This window comes from Larus michahellis, chromosome 7, assembly GCF_964199755.1.
Source record: "Larus michahellis chromosome 7, bLarMic1.1, whole genome shotgun sequence".
Taxonomy (NCBI): Eukaryota; Metazoa; Chordata; class Aves; order Charadriiformes; family Laridae; genus Larus; species Larus michahellis.
In genome coordinates this window covers 4,028,334-4,045,521 of record NC_133902.1, presented here as the reverse complement: position 1 = coordinate 4,045,521, position 17,188 = coordinate 4,028,334, and the positions used below count along the sequence as shown (strand labels likewise).

The following is a 17,188-nucleotide window of genomic DNA, read 5'->3' as shown; positions in this document are numbered from 1 at the left end:
GGTCCAGGTGCAACCCCACAGGGTTGCTAGTAAGACCCAGCAGACCCTTCCCACGTATGTGTGAGCACCTCTGGTCTCCAGCAGGCGCAAAGGGCTCAGCCAAGGACAGTGCTGTGGGTTTCCAGGGCTGGAACCCACCTGGTTTCCCAGCTGGATGGAGGCAGAAAAGGCAAGGCACGTGCAGGAGCGTGGTGGGACACTGAGTGAGATACTCAGCCGAGCATCCCCGCCCCACAGACCTCCCCTCCTGCTGCCTGCTCAGGGTCACTGTGTTAGGATGCCGTTGGCAGGACTTGTTTGTCCCAAACTGGTTCATTTTGGCTGTTGTCACCTTGAGCTGTTTCCACCTGCAGTCCCAGAACCCGCTCCCTCCAGCCCCCTTTTCTCCCCGCTGTTTTCCGTCAGGGTCGGTCTCTTGGTACCGGTGCAGATAGTCGTGGCAACTGCCAGTCCCGTAAATGGGACAATTCCCAAAACACCTCCATTTTCAAGGCTGGTCCCAGTTGTTCTCCCCGGAGCCTGGACAGGGTTGTTCTCCTGGGAGAGTGCTCTCTTGGAGGCTTTCACCATCCCACTCATGTGTGCGCTGTGGACCTGCAAGAGTTGGTGTTGGTGTGCAGGTGGGATGGACGCGGCCTCCTGCCAGTCACCTTCACACAATGCCCTTGCTGCGAGAGGCCTGCGTGCCAGCCGGGCTTATCTTCTGTTCTCAGGGTCCACAGGTCATAGGGCTGACGTCCTGCTTACTCATCATATGTCCTTCTCCTCTAGGCTGTGCTGAAAGACCAGAGTCAAATGAGGCAGATGGAGCTGGAGATCAGACCCGTCTTCCTGGTCCCAGACACCAATGGCTTCATCGACCACCTCAGCAGCTTGATAACTCTCCTGGACTGCAGGAAATTCATCCTGGTGGTGCCCCTGATCGGTGAGTAGGGCTGGCGTGAGGCGGGGGCTTCTCCTCTCCTTTGGCGTGGGCTGTCCCTTCATGCCGGCTCCCTCTCTCCCTGCCTCACGTGCCCGCAGTGCCTGTGTGGTCTGGGGCTGGACGGCTTCGTGCTGTGGCCGGCTGGCAGCAGAGGTGGAGCTGGCATCCATCCTGCCCTGTCTCATCCCGGCCACGGCCGGCGTTCCTTCGGCCCGTGTCACCCTTCTCCCTCCCTACCAGCTTTCTGCCCGCGGCGCTCAGCAAACTCCTCTCCTCCTGGTGCATTTGGGGGTGCCAGGGGCTGGGAGAGGCAGGCGGGTGTTAAATGGGATTTGGAGGGAATTTTGGAGGGAGCAAGGAGGAGGAATTGTTAAACAATCAGAGCAGATAGCTTATCCCAGCTGAGCTGGGGCTTAGGCAGCCTGAGCAAATGGCCGGCCTGTGTCCCAGCGTCTCAGAGCTGCTCAAGCCCAGCCCTTCTTTTTATCCTTATAAAGCTCGCAGTAAAACAGCAAGCTGGTTCCCGTTATTGGTAAACACTCACCCTGGCAGATAACGGCTGTGCTGCTGGGTGGTCTCCCAGGGTGGCGGGAGGATTTGGTTAGATGCCTTTGCTCTGATTGTTTGATCACGCTCCGGGCTGGAGGTAGCGTTCCTCCGGCCAGTGTTGCTCCGGCGCCCATCCCGTCCCGGTGCCAACCTGGCATTTGGAGGATTCCCAAGGGCAGCAGGAGAGGCCGGGGTAGGAGCAGGGCCGAGCCTCGCAGAGCCCACAGCCTGTCCCCATCCCAGCCGCAGCCCTGGGAAGCCGGGGGCCAGCTCTGGCCTGTGGGCATCTCCAGCGTCCAGGCAGCGAGGTGTACGCGCCTCAATCTCCTGGCCGGCGGCACGCGGGGGTGCCTGCCCTCCAAGCCATTATGGGGCTTCCTTCTCATCCCCTGGTGTCCAGCAGACAGCTCTGCCGGCCCCAGAGCCCACGTCCAGCTGCTGCCCTTCCCCGCGAGGTGAACAGACCGGCTCAGGAGGGATTCCCGGGGCTGGGGACAGGACCCCTGGGTGGGGGAAGCAGGGTTGGCCGCCTGCCCAGCTCAGCACGGGGAGCTGCCGAGGTGCTCCGTGGCTTGGCGTCGCAGTGCCAGGGCTTTGTGTGGAAGCGAAGGGAAGGAAGGCGGCAGCACCGGCAGAGCCCGGGCAGCCCCAGGGGCTGCGGAGCGTGTTAACACCTGAGAGAGCTGGGACCTGCCCAGGAGCCATGGCCCTGGCTCCCGGTGCGCTCCTGTGGTTGACGTGAGGCTTCTCCATCCGAGCCCCAGACAGGGGCAGCAGGTAGAGGAAAGGTGAAAACCCCGGTGCCGTCCCTGTCCGAGATGCTGCTGCCCTCAGCCTGCAGAAGGAGCCCGGCCTGGCCCGCCCTGCCGCGGGCAGGAGGAGCCGCAGCGACTGGGCGCTTCGGTGTTCTCCTGTCCTGCTGCCTCCCTGCACAGCCCGTCACGGCGGGGACAGAGTAACTCCTCTCCCCCTGCCTGCCATCAGCCTCCCCTGCCGCTGCTGAAGCACCCTGAAGCCAGTGACCCCCTGTCCCTGCCCAACACCCCCTGGGGTTGGTCGAATTCCCCCTCGTTCCCGAGAAAAGCCGTCGGTGCTGAGACCCAGGTGCGGGTAGGAGGAACCTGTCCCCTCAGGCTAAGCTGGGGGCCCATGGCTTCTGGGACAGAAGGTGCCCCGTCGCCGGCACCGGGCACTCCTCCCCGCTCTTCCCGGGGATGCAGCAAGGGGTTAAGCACGCGGCTTCGCGTTGGGTTTGTTTCTCTTGCTCTTTAACCTGCTCCGTGCTCCTTGAGGCTGACCCCGCCATGGAGAAGCCAGGCCTGGTGCAGAAGCACAAACAAGCCTCCCCTTTGAAGCCTGTTTAGCTTGGAAGCAGGAAGGCGGATTTCGGGAGGGAATACCAGCTTTTCCTGTTTGATGTTCCGTTCTTGCACGGCTCCCCCCACCCCGGGCCCAGCCGTGCATTGTGTGGAAATGGCAGCATCAGGTCGGTAGCAAGAAGAGTTGCCGGCCAGCGAAGAGCAAAGCTCCATGCAGCTTTAATTTGAATACCCAGACAGTGAGTGCCAGTCTCACCATGGAACAGAGCGATCACGCAGGCTCCCCGGGCAGTGATTCACAGCACTGGGGAGAGGCCTCAGACCCCGAGCTCTCTTCCCCGAACCCCCAAGGAATGCATAGTTCCCACTTGAACTCAGGACTTGGCTCCAGGCTCGGAAACAATCTTCAGAAATGAAGCCATGGCTGAAACACACACACATACACACACACACTGTGCGCGCAGAGGCTGCCTCGCGCACACGTGCACACCAGCTCTCTCGCGCGCACGCAGCCCCCGTGCACGGTCGCGGGCAAGGACGCTGGTGCGCGCATCTGGCCGCACGCTTGCGTGCCCGGCCTCGCCGCTGGCCTCCCCTTGCTCGCACACGCGCGTTAGCTCTCTGCCATGGAACAGCTCTTCCAGCAGCCCCGGTGCCGGAGGGTGGGTCCCTCCTGGAGCTCTGCTGGGGTCCCTTGGGCTTCTGCTGGGCTCGGGGGGCCGGAGCAGCTGGGGTTGCCGGCCCCTTGGCAGCAGTACAGCAGGCTCTAAGGCTCGATGGGCTCCAGTTAAGGCGAAATCTGGGCTGGGAATCTGCTTGATCCCAGGCTCGGGCTCGTCTCGAGCAGCATGTGTCAGGACAGATGTGCGAACCCAGATGGGTGAGGTGTTGGAGAGGCGTGTCCCCTGCTGGGAGCTTGGGACGGTGGCTTCAGGTGGGAAAATAGGGCCAGGACTTGTGCGGGAAACAGTGCCGGAGTGGGAACTGCGTGCTCCCACGCATGACCCTGTTCCCGCCTGCAGCCCAGCAGTAGGAGGGCAGCAGCTTTTCGTGTCCATAATTAAGCAGAGAGAGCTGAGAGGTGCAGAGCCCGGCGGCGCGAGGCACGGCAGGAGGCACGGTGCTGGTGGCCATCGCCGTGCTCGGAGGCGGAGGAGCAGGCTGCGGTTTTCCGACACCTCCGGGACACACACGGAGGTGCCATCGGTTGTGAGGCAGGAGCATGGGGTGGGGGGCACAGCGGTGGTCCCGGCGTTTCACGGAGCAAAGGGAGGTGCCCTTAGGGAGCGTTACCCGCACGCTGCAGGGGCGAGGTGCCTGTGCTGCCGGGGCCGAGCCAGGTGACCCACGGAGGTGGAAGGCAGCAAAGCTTTTCCAGACCCGCAGCCAAGTCCAGGAGTGCAGGGACGCTGCGGCAGCTGAACCCAGATTTCCTGAGCCAGCTCCCAGTGCCCCGGCCCCGAGGCCTTGCCAACTTGCGTGCTCCAGCAGCAGGTCACGGGAGCACCTTGTCCCATAGTGACTGTACCTCCTCTTCCTGTTTGAAGTGATAAACGAGCTGGATGGCCTGGCCAAGGGCCCGGAGATGGAGCACCGGGCTGCAGGCTATGCCCGCCAAGTGCAGGAGAGAGCCAGGAAGTCCATCGAGTTCCTGGAGGAGCGATTTGAGAGCCGGGACAACTGCTTGAGGGCTCTGACCAGCCGAGGCAACGAGCTGGAGTCCATCTCCTTCCGCAGCGAAGACACCACGGGCCAGCAGGTAAGGGACATCCCAGCCCCAGGAGGACGGGACACGGAGGCAGTGCTGGCGAGGGCTGGAGGCTCTTCTCCACTGTCTTCTTGGGGGAAACTAAGGATCCTGGGGACCGCGAGCTCTGGGCAGGGGGTAGCTCCATCCCCACCTTTGCAGGCGGCTGAGCAGGCTCCTGCGGGATGCGTGTATGCGGGCTCCGAGCTGCCCTGAGTGTCTTGAGGGCGGTGCAGAAATGGAGGTTGGTGGGGTTGCAGATTTTTCCCTGCCGGGGGTAATGTTGCCCTTTTCTTCCAGGGAAACAACGACGACCTGATTCTGTCCTGCTGCCTCCACTATTGCAATGACAAGGCCAAGGATTTCATGCCCTCCAATAAAGGTAGAACATCTTCAACATCCTCGTCGTCCCTTCTCTGTGGCATCCCACGGGCTCTTCTCGTTTCTCTTTCATGGCCCTCGGAGCCAATCCTTCCCGCATTTTGCCGCTTTCAGCACCAAGGTGCCACCTCCTGCCTCCGGTCAGCCCCAGGCTGTGGTCCTTCCCACCGCATTGCCAAATGCGCACCTCACCGCGCTTTGGGGATGCCCCAGCCTGTGAGAAGCCCGCCATAAATGCCCACAGGGCCGTTACACGGTGCTGGCAGCAGTGACGAAGGGCCAGAAAGAGCCTCCTCCCTGCAAGCCCCGGTGCCTCCTGGTGAGGGCTGTTTTCGCTCCCAAAGCCCGGTTGGCACCGGCCACACATACTGGGACCAGACAGTCCCCGGGCTGTTGCCAGGGCAGTGGGGATGGGAATCGCATCAGCAGCTGCCCAAGAAATCAACCCGCATTTGTCAGTGCGAATTCTTAGCAGCTTAACTTGTCAGATTCACAGAGAAACCGTCACCAAATGTTTATGTGCAAATGATGCTGAATTTTGAAATCATGTGGATTATGGGGAATGGGGCCTGACAAGCTGACAGCCTCTGGTTTGTAACAAGGAGGCGCGTCACCAGTGCGGAGCAGAGGATGTTTATTGTTACACATTTCTTAAAGTGTCCGCACAAAACCTCCCGATCCCGCTTTCGGCAGCCTTCGGCCCCAGGCCTGCCTTCCCGACGAGCCCTCGCTCCCCTTCTTCCCAGCGCGGGCCAGCCAGAGCGCTCGCCCCGCCATCTTCAGCCCCAACACCGTGACCGTAGCCCGCGTTCCTGGCCACCCTCCCCTTCCCCTCGTCCTGCCGCTCCCCGCGCAGCCAATCTGGGCCCATGTTGGGCTCCCATAAACTCTGTTTTTTCCATTCCCGTCCTGGCTCGGAGGCACTGTGTTTCCTGTGCTCATAGGAACAGTACTCTGGTCACAGGACCCAGCTGCTTACACATACCCCATATGCTTCCCCTGCTTCACACACACGTAAGCGTGGCTCCCACATCCCAGCCCGGCGCCTTGCGTGCGGGGCAGCTCATCCATCTGGGGGCAAGATCCCTTCGGTTATTTCTCAGGCTTCAACTCTCTCTGCCTGTCTTGAGCCCCAGCCAGAAACGCCTCGGTGTCAGTGGCGACTCCAAAAAAACTTCGCGAAAAAATAAGGGTTGGTTTTAGATCTTATAATGAGATCACCAGAATAATAGCACCAGCTTCCTGCTGGAGCCAGGGTCGCGGGCTGTCTTCCTGGCCTGGGTCAGGCAGAGGGACCTCCTCTTCCCTGCCTGCGGCGCCGCACACCACCCCGTGCGGGCAGCATGGGACCCCGGTGCTGCTCGCCTGCCATCCTGGCCCCGGGGCTATGGGCAGAGATCACAAATCCCCCCCTTCCCCAGCCAGCGCAGGGTCGCGGGGAGAAGGTGGCCTTCAAGATGAAGCGTTGTCTCCAAAGCCTTGGCAGGGAGAGGGGAGCTGGGAGAGGTGCCGGGTGGCCCTGCCATGCCCGGGACACGGCACTCAAGGAGGTTGGGGGGGACATGGCACGGGGACAGCGCGGTTTGGGATGGGTGCAAGGGCTGGGGCAGAACGGGGAGGTCCGAGCTTCACTCCGTGCTCTCTCTCTCGTTGCAGACGATCCCATCCGTTTGCTCAGGGAAGTGGTTTTGCTGACGGATGACCGGAACCTACGAGTCAAAGCGTTGACCCGCAACGTGCCGGTGCGGGACATCCCCACCTTCCTCAAGTGGGCCCAGGAGGGCTGAGGGGGCCGAGGAGGGGCTGAGACCCCCTGAGCAAGTCACGCAGCCTGTTACGGTGGGAGATGGGCTTCAGCGGCAGCCCTCACCACGCGCCGCCACCGCCTGCCAGCCCACCACGAACAATAAACGCCACGTCTTCAACCCACCCCAGAATGGCCGTGCTGCGAAGGGTCCCCCCCCCAGCTGAGGGCAGACCAGCCGGGAAGGTCATTGCTGTGGATGGTTCACACGGAGGCTGGGCCGTCGAGGGTCCCACCAGCCTTTGGGCAGTGCCGGAGCGGAGCTGGCGAGCCCCGCTGGCTAGGGAAGCTTTGGGTGAGCCCGCGCCGGATCGCCAGCCTTTTGCTTGGTTTGCTTGGTTGCGGAGAGCGCGAGTCACGAGTCGGTGGCTCTTCGGGTTTGGAGGGCAGAGACCGGGCACACGCCAGCGCAGACTTTGGGATCGCTTAGTCTAGCTCGTGGCCCTCGGAGAGGCCGTGGACTCCAAGGGCAGGTTCCCTCCTGCCCCAGCCTGTCGGTCCTGCGTGGCCCGGGCGCCCCCAGGCCTCCAGCCCCTTCCCCACCCCGTGCCCGCCCCACGCCGGGGTTGCTGCTTGCCGACGTGCTTGTCCTCTGCCGGGTGCAGGGTTTGCTTGTCGAGTTGCATTTCTGATTTCAGTATAGGTTAGTTTTCAGGTGTGTGCCCTGCCTGCTTTGCTGGGGAGGAGGCTTTGAACACCTCCAGTTCCCCCCACAGCTGCTTTCTGTTCTGCTCTCCTGCCCACCCCAGCCTGTACCTGCCCCTTCCCGCCTCCCCCAAACCCCTCACTCCCACCCCGTTACCTTTAGACACGTTTGGGTTTTTTTTTTTTTCTTTTTTCAACCAAAGACTCGGCGCGAGGTTAACAAAAATCCTCCGAGTCCCCCAGGACCAGCTGTCCCACAAGGTCCCGTGTGTCCTTCGCATCGCCACGGGCTCCTCTTGCATGTGGGATCCAGCTTCCGCCCGTGGCTGCGGGGCTGAGCAAGGCTGGAAAGAGCCAGGGCAGCACCCCCCCACCACCACCACCACCGCTTGCCCAGCTGGGAGGGTCCCCTCTCGAGTTGCCCCTTCGCCGTGAGGGGACAAGGGACCCGGCTGCCTCGTCACCAGGTCATCCCGCACCAGGAGCTGGTGCTGAGCCCCCCCCACCCCACATTGTCCCATAATCAAGTGTCCCATTCCCAGCCCAGTTACACGCCAGATACAGAAGCTTAAGAGGGAGCATTAACCCGTGAACCGGAGCCCCTGGAGCTCTGTCAAGTCCCAGTCCCATGAGCGGAGGGTGGGAGTGACCCCGGGACCGTCCCCGCTCCCCACTGGGGCACCGCAGCCGTGGGAGGGAAGCGTCAAAAGGTAGCGGAGGAAGCAGTAGGACGGAGCCCGGCGTTTTCCTTTCCTGCGTGGGTGGTTCGGACCCGGTGTCTGCATCAGGAAGCCCAGTGTTACCCCCAGTGCCGGCCGCCCGGCGAGGACCAAGCCGGGGTCAGAGCCCCGGCAGCACCCACCTGCGGCAGGGCTGCAATGGCACCGCGACGGAGAGGGGCAGGGGTTGTGCTCGCTAACCTGTGACGGACGAAAGCCCCGGCCTCGGGACACCCTGCAGGGCGGCTGCCGGCGAAGCAGGGTCTGTGCTGGGGGGCAGAGCCTGCGCCACAGAGACTTTGGGGCACCCACGCCTGCTGTAGGCACACGGAGCCGTCTCCAGGGCTGAGCCCACCCGGGCCCACGGCACCCACCTCGCGGTTCGGTGCTTGCAGCCGCTGGTTGGAAGCAGCACACAGACTTTGCCTTCTCCTCCACGCCAGGTGTATTTAAATGTTTGTTTTCTAACGGAGTTACCCCAGGGCTGCTTCACAAAGGCCCTTCCTGGGATACCACCAGCTCAGAGGGACCTGTGGCCCCAACAGATGCCGTGGGACACTGAGTCATGCTGCCACCAGACCAGCTGGCCACGATGGCAAGTGGAGCAGGGGCTCCCTGGCTTAAGCGCCCTGTGCCCGGGGCCATCTGTGCCAGGCTGCTGCCCCGAGCCCCTGCAGGGAGCCTGTGTCTCGGGGAGGCGGCTACATTCGGGCTATTTTGTTAAGATGTTTTTAATAATTTTTAGTATTAAACACTTGTCTGTGCAGCGCGTTGTTTCATTTGCCCTCGGCGGGTGAGTTGCTGTCGAGGCTGGGGCCGGACACAGGGAGGGACGGCAGCGGGACACAAGGACAGGGGTGACTCTGTCCCACCTGCAGCCACCGCTGTTCCCCCCCCACACACACCCAACCAAGGGGGCTCTGGGCACACCAGACGCACGGCGGAGCCCCCCGCTCCCCTCCCGGCAGCTCCGCACCCCCGGGATCATCTCCCAGCCCCACTCAGCACCAAACCCCGCACCGGTCGTGTGCGTGTGTGTCCTCCCCCCCACCCAGAGAAGGACGCGAGGCCACGCGTGTTAATGTCACTTTATTGCTCATTCGGTTTCGACTATAGAAAAAAAAAAAAAATAAGGGCGAGGAGCCCGTGTACAAATCGGACGTGATACAGAGGGGGCTGGCGGACCCCAGCTGTGCTTTGGGTGCTGCTGCGGCAGCCGCTCGCCCCACGGCGGCTCCCCAGGGACGCTGCCTGCCTTGGGGACCCCCGGGGGGACCCGGGTAGCCCGTGGGGGGCAGGAGGGGACGAGGGGGGCAACCCGGGCAGGAGCGGCCAGCTCAGGCTAAGGCACAGTGGCTGCGAGGTCGGGGACAGTCGCTGCTGGAGCCGCCCCGGGGCCTCTTGTGCAAAGGAGAGGAGGGGGCGCGGAGATGGGGGCGGGGGGGAGAAGCTTCACATTAGCCCCAGGCAGAGGGGTCAGGGCACGGGCCGGGGGGGTCCGGGCCAGGGGGGGCTTTGCCCACACCAAGATGTCAGGGGATGGGGTGCGGTGGTGGCAGGGGGTGTCCCACGGCGAGGGGGTCACCGCAGCCCTGTGCCTCCCTTGGGTCTCCCCCCTACCCCTTGGCCCCGTCCCACCCCCCCGTAGCTGACAAACCAGACCGCTTTGTCTTTGTCATGAGCCCCCCGGCCCGGCCCGGCCACGCTAGGGACGGGCATCTTTGGCAAAAAAAATAAAAAATAAAAAAAATCGAGGCGAGTGGCTGCCCGAGGGCAAAGCCGTCGGGGTCCCTGGTCGCTCCCCCCACCCAGGGACCCCCCGGGCATCCCTGATGGCTGGGGCAGGGCCCAGGGGCTCAGTCTGGGACAGGCCCTGTCCCCCCTCCCGAAACCGGGGGGGTCGGGCCGGGAGAGGGGATCAGTGCTTGCTCCGGGGCGGGGAGCATCGCCATTTCCCGGCCCCCACCCCCAGCACGGACCCAACCGCCGTCCCCTCGCCCCGCGCCCGCTGCTCAGACCCCACCGTCCCCCTCCGTCAGTCTGTCCCCGAGCTCCCGCCATGGTCCCGGGGTGGGGGGGGGGGGGTTGGCCAGTGACACCACACACACACACCCACCCCACCCCAGCCCTGGCACGGCCACGCTCGCCGCTCCCGGTCAGGCCGGAGGAGCTCCGGCCGCGACGGACGAACTACTCACAGGCCCGCGGCGGTGGAGGCGGCACAGTCCGGGTCCCGTCATGGCAGAGCATCCCCCTTGCCCGGGGGGACAGTGCCGGGGACGGCCCTGAGGTAAGGAGCGGGCTCATGTCCTCCAAAGCCTCGGGGCGCAGCCCGGCCTCACAGCTTGTGCCCAGCAGCCCCCCCCACGGCGAGGAGCCCCGGGGAGCAGGGGGGGGACCACGCCACGAGGTCAGTCCCTGAATTTAATCGGCTTCTCCGGGGCGAGCCGGGGCGCTCGTCGCGGGACGCGCCGTCCAGCCGTCCCCGGGCAGCTCTCATGGGACCTTCCGCTACGAGCGAGTTCTCCGGGGCCTTCGGCAGCGCTCGGGGGGACAAGCGCCCACCGCCTCTCACCGCCCCCACACCCCCAGCTCCGCACAGGGCAGCGAGGGGAGCCCGGTGGGCCGCCCAAGCCCCCCGGCCGGGCCAGCGCTAGGGGGGCGAGTATCGCTCTATGGTCCGGGCGGCCTCGGCGTGGAGGTGCGGAGCCTGCGCCAGCACCTCGGCCGCCTTGTCCTGGCTCAGCCCCAGGTGCTCAGCCGTGAACTTGGCCAGCGGGTAGAGGCTCTCCATGGCCTTGGGGTCGCTGAGGAAGTGCGAGGTGTGGGTGAGCAGCTCGGCCGCCTTCTCCTGCTTGAGCCCCAGCTGGTCGGCGGTGAGGCGGGCCATGGCGTAGACGCTGTCGGGGAAGTCCAGCTTGGCTTTGCCGTCGGGGCCGGCGGCGTGCATCTTCATGTGGCTGATGAGGTTGCGTTGCTGGGCGAACTTCCCGCCGCACACCTGGCACTCGTAGGGCTTCTCCCCCGAGTGGATGCGCATGTGCTCGGTCAGGCGGTACTGGCGGGTGAAGCGCATCCCGCAGGCGTCGCAGGCGAAGGGCTTGAGGCCGAGGTGGCTGCGCATGTGGCGGGTCATGGTGCCGCGCTGCGTGAACTTCTTGCCGCAGATGGTGCAGGGGTAAGGGCGCGTCAGCCAGTGCGTCTTCTCGTGCTGCCGCAGCGTGGCCGGGTCCTTGTAGGACTTGTCGCAGGAGGAGCAGCGGTAGGGCCGCAAGATGTCACCCAGCCCCGGGCCACCCTTGTCCAGGAAGGGCACGGCCTGCTCGGCCGCCGCCTTGTGATAGAGCTCCTCTTCGTTGTGGGCCTCCACATGGGCGTTGAGCTGCTCGGAGCTGGGGAAGCCCTTGCCGCAGGGGATGCAGACGTACAGGTTGTCGCCCAGGCTCTCTGGCTCGTAGCCCAGGTGGTTGCAGTAGCGGTCCAGCGCGTCGCCGGGCGAGGGGCCCTCGCTGCTGCCCGTCTCCTCGCTCGTGCTGTTATCGGGCTCCAGGTCGTTGCTCTCCACGCTGGGGTAACGAGGCTGCGGCGCCGCGGGGGGCGACTCGGCCTTTTCCTCCCGCTCCAGCTCTTTCTCCGCCTCCCCCTCGTCCAGGTAGGGGCCCAGGGGCTCGTGCTTCATCCAGCGGTACATCAGCTCGCGCCCGTCGGCGCGGGGCAGGGGGGGCTCGGGACAGGGCGGCGTGCTGCGGAAGGGGTCGGGGGCGTGGGGGTGCCCCCCCGGCTCACCCCCTGGCGGGGAGTCCTTGTAGGCGGCGGGGTGGCCGGCCAGGAGGCCGGCGCTGACGGGGGGGCTGTCGTGCCGTGGGGGCAACGAGGGCTCGCGGGGCTCGCCGGGCAGCAGGCGGTCGGTGGGCAGGAGCTGTGCAGAGGGGCCGGTGGGGCTCTTCTTGGAGAGGTCGAGGCCGCAGGGCGGTGAGCAGTGGCGCTCGGGGGGGCACAGCCCGTGGGGGTGCAGCGGGGCGCCCTGGGCGGCCGAGGCGTACAGCTCCCCGCACTGCGTGTTCAGCGGCGCCGCCGGCTCCACGGGCGGCAGGTCCACCGGCCGCGGCGTCCCCGAGTAGCAGGCCTGGATGACCGGCGTGGCGGCGCGCAGCCCCCGGCCCAGCTTGTAGGGCGCGTAGCCCCCGCGGAGGTGGCAGTACTTGCCGCTGCGTTTCAGCTTCTTCTTGCAAAGGGCCACCAAGCCGGGGATCTGGAGGTAGCTGGCGGCGGCCAGCACGGCGCCCAGGCTCTGCTCGCCACCCGGCTCGCACTCGGCCAGGCGGCCGGTGTAGATGAAGTCGAGGATGAGGCGAAAGATGCCGGGGCTCACCATCTCGTGGTCCAGGTTGAGCAGGTTGTCGTGAACCACCAGCGACTTGAGGTAGGCGCTGCTGGCCGCCAGGATGTTCTTGTGCGCGCGGAAGAGCGCGTTCTGCACCACGATGATCACGTCGCACAGGAAGCCCTTGGTGCGCTGCGTGTTCAGCTGCAGCAGCAGCTGCCGCGAGTGGCTCGGCACCTCCATGGCGTCCAGCATCCCGCTCCTCGCCCGCCGCCCTGCAAACACACCGCCCCGTCAGCGGCGCAACCGGCCCCTCAAGCCCCACACGCGAAGGGGCTCGACCCGCACGTTGTGGGGCGGGAAGGCGGGGGGGGAAGGCTCAGCCCATGCGTGGGATGTCGGGGGGTATCGGGGCTCCGAGCCCCCAGCCCCGCACGCCGCCACGTCCCGGCCGCTCTGCACAGCTGCCTGGACGGTGCCACCGCTTATATGGGGGCTCGTTTCTCGGCGGGCCGGGGGGGGGGGGGTGGGAGGTGTGTTGGGGTTGGGGGGGGGGGGGGGGGGGGGGGTGTTGAAAAGCCCCGGAGGCTTTTGGAGAAAGTGACATCACCCGCCGCCGCCGCCAGCGCCGCGCCCCGGCCCCGCCAGCGTCCCGGCACCCCCGCGCCCACCTGCCGCAGGGAAGCGGAGGGAAAAGGGGATTGGGAAGGAGGGGCGGGGGGGGGGGAACCGGACCGGTGCCCCCCACCCGTCCGCCCCCCCCGGGGCCGCCGCCCGCCGTTACCTGCGCAGCGCCGCTGCCCCGGCTCCCCGCCGCGCCTCCCCGGTTCTTATGCGCCCCGGTCCCGGGAGGCGGCCGGCCGGTCGGCACCCCCCCCCGCCGCCCCCCGCCCCCGTTTCCTCTCCCCCCTATATCCCCGTCCCCCCCGGCGAGGTGAGCCGGGGGGACGGCCGGGGAAAAGCGAGGGGTGGGGGGGGGGAGCGGGACCTCCCCTCCCCGCCTCCGCTCCGCTGCCGGTCCCCCCCCGCCGCCCAGGTGGGTAAAGCCAAGCGCCCGCGGAGCCGCTTTTTGGGTGTTTTTTTTCCCCCCCCCCTATTTATAATGGTTTTGGGGGTGTCCCCTTCCCGCCCCCCTCCCCCAAACCCTCCGGTTTACGGTTTACCTGGGCGCCCGGTGGCCTCCGCCAACCAGCCGAGGTCTCGGTGAACTCTCATGGCTCAGCCCCGGGGGGGCCGCCGCCGGTTGCTGTTGCCTTCCACCCTCCTCCTCCTCTGCTGCTGCTGCTCCTCCATACCCCGCGCTCCCGGCCGGTCCTACGGAACGGGAGGAGGAGGAGGAGGAGGAGGAGGAAGAGGTGGAAGATGATGAAGAAGAAGCAGCGGCGGCGGCGGTTCCTCGGGGTTCCCGACGCCGCCAGCTCGGAGGTGAAACCCGGGCTGCGAACTCCCCCTGACCCCGGCCTGAACTCCGAGTCAGCGCCGCTGGCTGTTAAAGGGACGGCGGGAGGTTTTCCTCCTCCCATCCCCGGGCGGGGCACCGACAACCCCCCCCCCCCCCCCCCTCGCTTCTCCCCTCCCCTCTCGCTCCCCATCCCGGTCTCCTCCTCCTTCACCGAGGCCGGTTTTTTCCCCCCCTCCCGGTCTCCTCCCGCCCCGACCCCGCCGCCCCCTCGGGGGTCACCATCCTCTAGACATTGGCTTTTGCCCCGGGGCCACCGGGGGGGGGGGGGGCGGGAGGCTCCCGCCCCCCCCCCCCTCGGTGGCCCCGGGGCAAAAGCCGATGTGTGTCCCCCCCCCGGTACCGTTCGCAGGGCGCCATCTAGCGGCTCCCGGTGCGCTCCACCCCCGCCGCTTACCGGAGGCGACTCCTCCCCGCGCAGGTGCGCGGTGGGACCCGACGGGGCGGGCGGTGGGGAAGGGTAAAAGTCTCCCTGGGGGCGGGGGGGGACGTTCCTGCTGTGTTTGCTGCCCCACACGAGGGTGCTGACACACGTGGAAGTGGCGGGGGGGGGGGGGGGGTTTAGCACCCAGTGGGGTGGGAGAGCTGGAGTGGGTGCGCAGGGTGATTAGGGTGGACCCTAATTGGTGCAGGTGATGTGGGGAAGGGTTATTTTGGAGGGGGGGGGGGGGGGGAAGGCAGCCGGCCCTAATTTGCTGCTGGTGGGGGAGGGCAGAAAGCGGGGGGGGGGGGGGGGGGGGCACGCAGCCCTGGCGCCCAGATGTGCGGTGGCGGCTGCTCGGGGTGGGCCGGGGGCTTGCGGTGGTTTGGGAGGAGGAGGAGAAGGAGGAGGGGGAGGCAGCGCCACGTTTTCCCCCTCGCTTCATCCCTCCAGCCGCCCCCCCCCCCCCCGAAAAGGCTGCAGGGCTGGGGGAGTGCACCCTGGGGTGCCCCCCCTTGGCGCGGGGAGTGTGTGTGGGGGGGGTGAGCCGCCTCTCGCTTCACACTTTCGCTTCTCCTTTCTCACGGCCGCAGCCTCTTGCACAACCTCCTCGTAGATAGCAAAGCGTGATGGGCACCTCCGGGACAGCCACTAATCCTGGGGGGGGGGGGGGGATGTCCCATTGGCACCCCCAGACTTGAGTAAGGCACCCCGAGTGTTGGCTGTCCCTCCTGGCTGGGGCCACCCTGGATGTTCTCAGGGTTTCACCCCATAAACCTGGTCCCTTGGTGCGTGGGAGACGGCGTGGGGTCCCGGGGGCTGGGGACGGTGGCCGGGACGTCGCTGCGAGGGTCCCGGCCACCGTCCCCAGCCCCCGGGACAAGGTTTGGCCAGCCCTGAATTTCGAAGAAGTTGGGTGCTGGCAAGGAGGATGGATGGCGCTGGTAGCCATGACCCTCCAGGCTCAGCATCGCTCGCCTGGAGCTCGTCCTTGGATTCCCATCGGATCCAAGGCACCCCAGCTCACTGCGGGGACACCCCCACTCAGGGATCAGGACGGGATGGCACTGCCCGTGGGGACCCTGAGGTGGGCACATCCCAGGCACCGGCTCAGAAATCCCCCTCCCCGCTCCCCATCCTGGGCTCGCGCCCACAAGGAGCATCGGGATCCTGGGAGCAGGATGCGGGCGACTCCTCTTTACAGAGCCGTGGTTTAATCCCAACTCCCCGGGCACTAATTTCCCCCCCCCCCCCCCAAACCCCGCCTCCCGCCCCCTTTATTTTTTTTTTATTATTATTTATTTCCCCCCCCCCCCCCTCAATTAACGGCTGGAAGTGTTTCAGGTTCTGGCAGCGAGTTCTGGACGTCGCTGTGAGCGATGGCTCCCGCGGGCTCCGTCCCGGTAATTTATGGGGCTGAGCCGTATAAATCACGGCAGCGAGCGGCTCCCAGACAGCTGCCTCCCCCCGGGGCCGGCCGGGACCCCGGGCTGCCCCAGCTACCTGCTGAGTGACGCCGAGCCCTGGGGGCAGCGACCGAGGAAGGAGCAAAGGGGGGGGATGGAAAAAACATCACCTTTTCCACCTTCTTTTGCAGCACCTCTCCCATTCCCAGCCCCTCCTGGGAGCAGAGGGATGGGTCGGTGCCCGCAGGGGGTTGGGGCAGGTGGAGGGGGGTTGGATCCACCAATATCCCCCCCACGCACCTTCTGCCCTGCTCTGCCTTCTGGAGGGACCCTAAGGTGAACCCCAGCTCCACGAGGTCTGACCCGGCTTCTTTGGCCGCATCCTGCACCCGGAGAGCCCAAAACCTGCCCGTGATTCCCCGGGGACCTGCGGCACATGCTCAGCCCCGAGGGACGGGGACGGCTGGATCGCGGGGCCGCGGGCAGAGCCATCGCCAGCGAACGGGAGCGCGCGGGGAAAGGGGCATTTTCGCCTCAATGTGCTGAGCAGATTGGAACCAGCTCTGGTTAAGTCATTGGCTCTGTTGGGAGGTCTGAGCTGGAGCGTCTCCCGCCTGTGCCCCCTCCCCACGATCAATCAAAGTTGCAGCAAATTAGCCCAGATGCTGGGAGATTCGGTTCAAATCCAGCTGTGGTTTGGATCGCGTTCGCATGCCTGGCTTCATGTGGGACCTGGGCTTTTGGACAGGATACAGCCCCCCGGTCTCCGCAGGGCCCTGTTTCCCAGCGCAGCCTCTCCCCAAAGCCCACACACATGTCTTCGATTACGGCGCGTTGGCCAGCCGGGCCGCATCCGGCACCGCCAGGAGCCTGCAGCCCCCGCTGGCAGCTCGCACTTCATTTTCCCGGCGGTGCCGGGGTACAGCAGCCCCCCGCGCCCGGCCGCTGCAGCCCCTGTGCTTCCAGGGGGATGCGTGTCCCTAGAGCCTGTGCCGGTCTGAGCCCGTGAAACTCGTGACAGCGCTGAGCTGCTCCGGGCTGGGAGCAGCTCAGCGCTGCCCACGTCCTGCCCTGCTCCCGGAGTTAGGCAGGATGCCTGCGCTGAGCTTGCCTGCTGCCCGGTGGGGCTGGGGACGGCCACAGGACCCTGCCAGGTGCTCCTGGGGTTCCCAGTGCCCCCCAAGGTGATGGGACCCCTGTGGGGTGGTGGGAAGGGTAGAGCCCCCCCGGTAGGACACAGCCCCCCACCAGTCCATGGCTGCTGCGTCAGCTGCGGGGCAGTGCTGGGGTGGGTGAGGGGACCCCTGGTGGGGTGATGCTGAGGGGGGGTGGGGGGCCCTTCCTTGTGGGGTGATGCTTGATGGGGCAGTGGGACCCCTTCCTTGTGGGGTGATGCTCAGGTGGGTGAGGAGAACTCTGTGGAGTGACATTTGATGGGGTGAGGGGACCTTTTCCTTGGGGGGTGACGCCGTGGTAGGCGATGGGACCC

General features: G+C 66.0%; 2 protein-coding genes across 3 annotated transcripts in view; one reads left to right on the top strand and one right to left on the bottom strand.

The window, feature by feature from the left end:
• The window catches only part of SMG6 (SMG6 nonsense mediated mRNA decay factor), a 117,561-nt gene extending 108,706 nt beyond the window's left edge, over positions 1–8,855 (top strand). For both annotated transcript variants that reach the window (XM_074593602.1, XM_074593601.1), the window contains exons 16-19: positions 772–925; positions 4,341–4,552; positions 4,841–4,922; positions 6,578–8,855. In XM_074593602.1, coding sequence (XP_074449703.1) covers positions 772–925; positions 4,341–4,552; positions 4,841–4,922; positions 6,578–6,708 — 579 coding nt within the window. In that variant the 3' untranslated portion in view covers positions 6,709–8,855. The remainder of the gene's footprint in view (positions 1–771; positions 926–4,340; positions 4,553–4,840; positions 4,923–6,577) is intronic.
• A 308-nt stretch (positions 8,856–9,163) lies between these two features.
• Positions 9,164–13,901, bottom strand: HIC1 (HIC ZBTB transcriptional repressor 1). The gene is made up of 2 exons (XM_074593605.1): positions 13,577–13,901; positions 9,164–12,688 (listed from the first exon to the last, which is right to left on the bottom strand). The coding sequence occupies exons 1-2, from the start codon at positions 13,626–13,628 to the stop codon at positions 10,743–10,745; spliced, it is 1,998 nt and encodes a 665-aa protein (XP_074449706.1). The 5' UTR covers positions 13,629–13,901; the 3' UTR covers positions 9,164–10,742.
• Positions 13,902–17,188: the final 3,287 nt, after the last annotated feature.

What these genes read in the sequence shown, in the direction of transcription:
- HIC1 (XM_074593605.1), bottom strand. Translation starts at nt 13,628, where the DNA reads ATGAGAGTTCACCGAGACCTCGGCTGGTTGGCGGAGGCCACCGGGCGC. An exon ending in GGAGGCCACCGGGCGCCCAG is followed by an intron (nt 12,689 to 13,576) that starts GTAAACCGTAAA and finishes GTGTGTTTGCAG; the next exon opens with GGCGGCGGGCGAGGAGCGGG.